At 33.6% G+C, this 8,335-nt stretch overlaps 1 protein-coding gene across 1 annotated transcript; it reads left to right on the top strand.

The window, feature by feature from the left end:
- Window positions 1-2,888: 2,888 nt before the first annotated feature.
- On the top strand, window positions 2,889-5,061 carry LOC120067805 (uncharacterized). The gene is made up of 4 exons (XM_039019396.2): window positions 2,889-3,091; window positions 3,223-3,340; window positions 3,425-3,577; window positions 4,643-5,061. Exons 1-4 carry the CDS (start codon window positions 3,084-3,086, stop codon window positions 4,850-4,852), a joined length of 489 nt encoding a protein of 162 aa, XP_038875324.1. The 5' UTR covers window positions 2,889-3,083; the 3' UTR covers window positions 4,853-5,061.
- The last annotated feature ends 3,274 nt before the right edge of the window (window positions 5,062-8,335 follow it).

Below are 8,335 nucleotides of genomic sequence, written 5' to 3'. Positions count from 1 at the left end.
TATTTATATCTAATTTTCTCCAAAATAATGTATCTCATACATTTAGTCAATTATAACATATATAATTAACCAGTTCAATTATATCATATATAATCAAACTCCCTCTTGTCAATTTGAACATTTCAAACTGACCAAAAAACTGATTCTCAACTTTATCCAAGCTACCTAAAGGACCTTATGGACCTATGGCTCGAAGCTTCAACGGTACATGAATAGTTGGCTAAACTCTTTAACCACAAGATCCATCATCCGTTATCTGCCAGGCATTCCACTAAAGACCAACAACTGAACTCTTCTTACCACATATATATTTCTATGTCCATTGGATATAACCAATCATGAGTACGATGACCCTTCACAGATGCTCGTAAGTACAGTCGGGTCAATTTACCATTTTGCCTCTGTAGTTACATCTCACTTCTTAAGCACCACAAATTCCTCTAATGAACAATACAACATAGTCCAACTATGTGTGAACACCTCTCGGGCGAAGAAAAGGTGTGTGGTGCCATATCGTTCAAGCCCTGGAATCAGCCCTTAAGGGAGCTATTTATCTACTTACCCCTGCCTCAGGGAAGGAGTGAATTCCATCTTGTGTAGCTGAGTTCCCAGCTCCTAAATTAGACGAATCCCCAAAATGATAGGTTTGAATCGGCGACCTGGCCACTTGCACCCAAACAAATCAAAGGACAACCCTCAATGGCAGGAGTTCCCAACTCATTCAGGATCGAGGTCATGTTACCTATGGTCATCCTAGTGAAGTGAAGTCTCTGTCATGAACGGTGTTATATAACGAGACGTTAACACTTCGTGGTCAAGTCTTATACAAACTCTTTGTATAGGACGCCCCCACTCGCATATCCCTTACATGAATGATCAGGATCTGACCATCCATGATAAGTCACAACACTTGTGACCATTCCATAAAGAAGGCCGCATCCATAGTGTTACCAAGATAAGGTTTCCCTCCTATATCCATATATTACAGACCATTTTGGTTATCACTTAAGATATGATCCACTTGTATATCACCATATACATGCTTAAGTTACATACAAATAACCAAGGATTTTATGTTTATTGGTTTGTGGTAAAGCAAAAAAAACAAACAACTGAGCAAAATCAAGATGCGAAGTAAAATATCATATATTATACATCACAAACGTTTCTACAAACTGTTTACAAACTATAGAATACAAGACTTTAGGGCATCAACCCCAACACGCCCAATTCTGAATTCAATCTTCCTGGATTAGTGCGGTCATTGTCTAGTAAGAATGTTAATGGTATAGTGTTGGTAGACAATGGAATATCATCCTCTTTTCGATGAAACTGATATGATTCCTCGTATTGTCTGTCCACAGTCATATCATCATAACTCACATTTCCAAACCCCATTCTAATATTTTCGTCCTGATTTGATTTTAGTGTTATAGATAACTGAAGTCTACTAAGCTCATCTCGGAAAAGAAGGAAGCGAACATCATCATTATTCCTTATGTATTGTAGAAGCGCTTCATATTCAAGCTTATATTTAACTCTCATTATAAGATCAAACTCTGAAGAACTGACATTTGTAACCCTGTGAGATTTAAGTTCTTCATACTTCAATGTAACAGGCACAATGAATCCTGTCAACTCTCCCCCAATATACGAACTTTCATTCTCATCCTAATCACCTTCATATCAAATCAATAGACACTTTTCTGTCATCCTACAAAGCAAGAGAACATTTATCATTAAGTTGTACAAGCAATTGAAGTATACTCTCGCTCTCTCTTAATCTCGCTCTCTATTTTAATCTCGCTCTCTCTCTTACTCTTTCTCTCTCTCACTCTCGTTCTATCTCTCGCTCTCTCTCTCCCAATACAAAATTTCGTAATGCTACCTTTCCAGAAATAACACAACAAAAATAATGAAACAAACTTAAAATAATGAAACATCATTCTGAAAAACCTGTTCCATTATGAAAAAGCCTTTTCTTGGAAATCCTCGTTCGAAAAGTCTCCATTCAACAAAACATCGTCGAAAACCAGAGAAGTAATCACCGTTGAAATGGAGTTTAGAGTTTAAAGAATTCACCATTGTATTGTGTTTAGGTATTATTGATTTGAGGCTTCAGTCGTGAAAATTGTCAAATCATTCGTACACTGACGAGCAATCACATCAAACCAAAGGAATTTCAAGTGAAAGCGAGAGTGTTTAACTAGACGAGAGCGAGACTTATAACGTGAGGCACTTGTGAGGACAATTTATGTAATTTGGTATGATGATGATGTCAGCAGAGGATCAATTGACATTATTTTTAAAAAATGGGTCATTTGACATTTTAGACACAAAAAATGGGTCATCCATATAAATTTCCATAGTAGATGGAAAAAAATAAAGCAGGAGCAATCTTCTGAACTTTTGGAATTCATTAAAAAAAAAAAAAAATCACCCTATTTTCTCTCTTATCAAATTTCCCCTTTTCTTCTTCTTCGTATACATAAGGGTTTTCTCTGGATTTGATATTGATTTCCAGTTTTCATTTATCATATACTATTTTGATCATGCCGATTTTTGTTTTCAAGTTTGTAAATCTTCCATGACACGATGACGATTTTCATTTGAAATTACAAAAATTAAATAAATGCATTTTATTTCAAAAAAATTATCAGATGGAATTTAAAAACATTGTTGGTGTGTGTGCTTTTACTAATAGCTTTTTCCTCCTATATAAAATTTCTTAAATTTAAATAATTAATAAATGGAAATGATGTGTGTATATATATATATATTAAAAAAAATGATTACCACAGTTCAATTTAGTTACAAATAATTTTCAATATTACCTCTCATATTATTCCATTAATCTAAATTTAACACGGAGCAAAATTACACCACTCATATTGGCCCGGCACATAAACCTCCAAAAGGGCCAAAATTTTCATTTAAAAGCCCAATAGTCAGTCATTTTCCGAAGCCCAAGTAAACACTTTCTTGACAAATTTTTGGTAATGGACGATTTCGGATCGACGAGGGTTTTAGTCGCCGTCGTCGAGTGGTTTTTGATTCCGGCCAAATCTTGAAGCTTCTTCTCCATGAAAATGTAAGTTCTTAATCCTTATTCTTCCTGTTATTTGTTTCAAAACTGTTCGAACTATTTGATTCCATGATTTCTGTTTAATATCGACGTCAAATTACTGTCGCTAACAATCTAGTCGGAAGTATTGTTTGCAGATTAGAAGCCAATGCAGGCCCTCTTACGAATTTTGAGGTTCTCGACTTTTTAAGATCAAAGGGGGCAGCGAAAGATCCCACTAGGGTTCTTGCGAAAGTAGCACCATCTGAATACAAGGTTATATATGTTTCTCCTCTTCTTTTGTGCTGGACGAGTTGATGTTGCAGGTTTTAATCGAATCATTTTTTTTCTTTATTTTAGGTTTATGATTATTTGAATCAAACTCCTGCTTGTAATCAATCGAGAGAAGCTATTCTTGAGTTTGTCGAGAGGTCCAAAGAGTATGATCTCGCGAAAGCTGAAATTCTCAATATCATTAATTGTCGGCCGATTGCCCCGGTTGAGTTATTTCCGGTAATTTCCCCCTTTCATGACAGTAGTTCTTCCCGTATGTTTGTAAATTTTTATATGAATATTATGCTATGTTTTGGTATGTATTCTCTGTTTTAAATTCATCTTACATTTTCCCATATGTGAATGAGGCCATTTCTTTTCATTGGTGTCTTAATTTTCTTTCTGAATAGTCTTTGTGTTAGGAGGTCAAGGAACTGTGAATGCCTTAGAATGTTTGGTGGACGGAGGAGATCCATAATATTTCAGCTATTTTAAAATGATACCTTTTAATGTGTTGGAAGAGAATTACGTAGTCTTTGTAGCCTTTCTTTTTTCTGTTGACAATACAAAAGCTTTAGATTCTCTGGCTATGAAGCACATTTGTCTAGTTATTAAGAACGTTGTGGAGTAGGTGTCAGGAATTGTAGTTAAAATTCAACTATAGTCATCTTCATCAGTTAATCTGTAGTTCTGTAAAGACTGACTTGGGGGTGGTCGGAAGGATTCCTGAATAGCATTCGGCTTTCTGGACAAAAGTTCTACTCGTGGGTTAAGTTGCTTCAGAAATAGTATAGTGAAGTGTTTTCTTTTTCCTTCCAAAACGATGGACCCCCGTGTATACTGCAAAATATAACTTAACCTTTGCAAGCTGCCCAAAAATTATTCTTGAAAATAGTTCTGTAGATGAAAGTAAAAAGTTCTTTCCGTCATACCTCAAAGGTACCTATAGCACTCTTATATTTTACTTATTTCTGACAATCTTACTAAATCTCAAACACATTTTTTTAGTTCTATAATTTTCTACTTGAACCTTGAACTTAAGACTTTATATCTCCCAACATTCCAGAACTCATGTCAACTAATACTGGGCCATTCTTGGGAGGCAATGTTGTTTTCCAAAATAGTTCCCATTCGAATTGTTGTCGGTGCTTTTACCATGGTCCTCTTTCTATGTTGGAAACTTGGGATGCTTTGTTTACGAGTTCATATAAGAATCTGATGGACGAAGAAAATGAATACATTAATTTGGATGAGTGGTTAAATTGAAATGTAGATTGATGGGGGGTCTATTCCTTTTGTTTCTAGATTATAGAGAGCTGTGAAGCTCGAATGGGAGATGATGGAGTTGATGGAGGAAGAATGCAAGAGCTTGTGACGATGGTGGAACAGGTGTTCCCTACACCTCAAAATGAACCAACATCCGAAGTAGCTCCAAAGGAAGGTAAAGAGGCCGAAACCATGGAGGAACAAGAAGTAGCTGGGGATGTCAATGACGAACCCATGGAAAAGACTTGAACCCAGTTCGAGAATTAAGTGATTGTTGGTAGATGTAAGATTAAATGAGCTGCCTGTAACTCAAACTATTCATAATGTGCAGACATGGGTTTCAGGTGAAAGATGAAACTGAGAGGGACAGTTCCCATAAATAGACTGTGAGAAATCAAAGTCAAAGAAAGCTTTTGAGTGCTAAACAATGAAAATAGTTGTGTTTCTTTTTATCACTATTCTTTTGTTTGTTAAATAAACCCTAATACTCTGTACATGGAAGAAGAAGCCGAGATTTTCGTTTCCCTAGGTTATTCCCATCTCCTCAAAGCAAACAGCAGAGGCAGCACATGCTCTCGACACTGAATTACTGACATTAACAATACATGCTCTCATAATTTTAGCGTCATATCATACTTAGATACTACCTTATGCATCAGGTCAGGCCCTCTATACTTTATTATTCTTTTCTTTTTCTTCCCTTTTCTGCAGATAATGATATGCAAATTTTGATTAAATCACATTTCTAGGTTTCATCCTTGAGCTGCTTTGAGATTATACTATAATGACTTTTGTTTCTTGTAAGTAACCAAATTGGAAGCCAGTATAACATCTTGACATGATGTCACTCTTAACCTAAGAAGCAGGAACACTTTAGTTTGATTAGTATGTCCATGTTCGACATGTGTTCTACACTTGTTAGATACGTATAGAACACTTGTTATGGCACTAATGTGTTAGACATTGTTGTACAAAGACAAAATAGGACCCGCATTTGTTAATCATGCATTGAACACTCGTTGTGTCTATTGAATAGGCACATATGACAAAAATAATAAAATTTGAGAGTGATTCATCAAACTAATTTTTTTAAGCATATAAATAAATAAACTCATTGACTTTGAATTCCCTTCTTGTTTGGGAATGGTATATGTTTAAATATCTTTTTTGATTAAACATTGTCTTTGTCATGTCTCCATGTCCGTATTATTTTATATCTATGTCTTGTATTCATATCCGTATTTCTTAATTTTCAACTTCATATGCTTAAATAATTATGAGACATGAACCACCTTACTTACTTGGATAGAATTTGTTCTATAGTTTAAAGATTCATTAAATGCAAATAAATATGAGATTATCTCTTAGACATTTGAAGAATTTCCTTAAAAGAAATCAGAACAACCCATGAAAGTGTCTGAAAATTGTCCTTGGCAGTGGATAATTGTTGAGGAGGAGGGGGGGAGAGTTAAAATGAATGGATGAAAATTCATAGACATGGGAATGGAGGGTCATGGTCTTTGGTCTTGACTGCAGCATCAAAAGTCTGCAACACCCACCTTCTTTCCAAACCTCTCCATCAAATCAGCCATCACTTCACCAAAATAAACCCCCCTTTTTTTCTCTAAATTTAATTATTTTTTCCTATTTCTTGACCCATCTGAGAACTAAAACCAAAAGGAGATGGTGAAGGGAATGGAGCAATGGCCCACACCTTTCACATCTTCCTTGTCAAACCTTTCTCTCCCCACCCACATAACACATACACAATCTTTTTTTCATATATATAATTTTGTAAATTCAATTCATTTCACTGTTCAATTTCCCCTTTTTTTATCCCTAAAAAACTAGTGGGTCCTTTCTTTGAATGTCTTCTTCTTCCTATTTTTCCCCCTTTTCCAATGCCTTAGTTTCTTTAATCTCCAAGTCTAAAGACTCTAAAACCAATCCAAATCTCATCTTGTTTGCTCTTATTAAACAAGCATTCCCCACCATCCCTCTCCTCAAGCCTTATATACTTTTCTTTTCACCTTTTCCCTAAACCTTTATCATCACCCATGGTGGACCCCATCACTCTAACAAAAATGTTGAGGTGGACCTATAACTAAAAGAATGTAGAACTAGAGTATATGAATATTAATATTCAATCCTTTTTTAAAAAGTAAGATCTAGTGTATTCTGTGAAAATTATCTTTTCCCTGTGTGAAAAATGCAAATTATTGTTGATAACTAAATCATATTGTACTTTTCGAAAATGAAATGCTCAAGAATTTTTTTTTTCATTTTATTGTGTATATTTATAAATTCTTATATTAAATGGACATTTGCAAATATAGCAATTAGGCTCAAAGAATTTGCAAATATAATAAATTTTAGATCAAGCTTTCGGAATCTATCAATTTATCTTTGATAGGAGTCTATCACCAGTAAATTTTGTTATATTTGCATTTCTTTTTAAAAAAATGTTGGTATATACTTAATTATTAACTCTAAAAGTATTATCGATTACAATTATCGTATACTAAAAGTCAAATGAAATTATAATTAATTTGAGTTGAAAATCATTTGGTGTTTGAACTTTAATAGAAATGATAATTTGGTTCTTGAACTTTGTAGGTTATAAAATTTTGTTCGTGTTGTGAATAATATTATCAAGATTTAATAATATTTTTTTTATACATGTAGATGTAGATTGATATATTGATTAAGGATTAAATTTGCTTACAGACCATAAAGATTTAGTTGCTGCATCGATACTTGATTTTGAATAATTTCAAAATAAATGAAATAAATTGTTACATAGTTGAAAGTATATAGATTAAATTGTTATATGATAAAATTTAAGGACTACATTGTTACAAACTCTCAAGTATGTTGACAAAATCGTTACAAGATGGTTTAGGAACTAAAATGCTATTTCAATGAAAGTTTGGGATAACAGTGTTATTTCCACAGTTATAATATAAAATCATTGCCCATGGTCTATGAATAGATCTCCATGATTATATTGATTTAGGCATAATAGTGTATACCCTCGACCTATAAGTTGGGTAAAAAAATACTGACAAATACTAATAGACTTCTATCCAGGTCTATCTGTGGTAGACTTTTAGTAATTTCCATCACTATAGACTTCTATCCGTTTATCTTATTTTTCTATTTTTGAAAATTCTCCTAAAAATATATTCCAAAAAATTGGGTTGGTATGGTTCCTAATTAGAAAGTTAGGATGTGGATAAAATGTTAATAAATGTGGGGACATTCTTATTATCGGTTTAAAATCCTCCGAAGTTTAAATTTCTTGTTGACAATATCATAATATCGTAACATTAGTATATTATGCATGATTAATAAACATGTAATTTGGGATTAAAAAAATCCCTAATCTACATTAATTCGAATTCTTAATTTTGGAACAGTCGTTTCTAATTTGGTTTTTTTTTACTCTATGAAATAAGCTTAATTAAGATAGAATAGACCATTCAAAATTCTCCGGACACCAATTTTATATATTTATAATTTTGTGGGAAAAAATTGGTTAGTAAAATACATTGTATATAAAACAGGTTGACAGCAGTGAGAACGGCCCCACGTGGGAGCTGAGAAATTCTGGCACATGCACGAGGGGGGCAAAACTTGGATCCTTTATTTATTAAATAAATATATAATTTTCAAAATCAAAGTAATTTAATCATTTCAAGAAGGGCATTTCTGGAATATTCTCACAAAAAT

Source organism: Benincasa hispida, chromosome 12 (genome assembly GCF_027475165.1).
Source record: "Benincasa hispida cultivar pf3 chromosome 12, pf3_genome.v1.1, whole genome shotgun sequence".
Classification (NCBI taxonomy): Eukaryota; Viridiplantae; Streptophyta; class Magnoliopsida; order Cucurbitales; family Cucurbitaceae; genus Benincasa; species Benincasa hispida.
The sequence above is the reverse complement of the archived record's forward strand: the minus strand, read 5'-3'. Positions and strand labels throughout refer to the sequence as shown.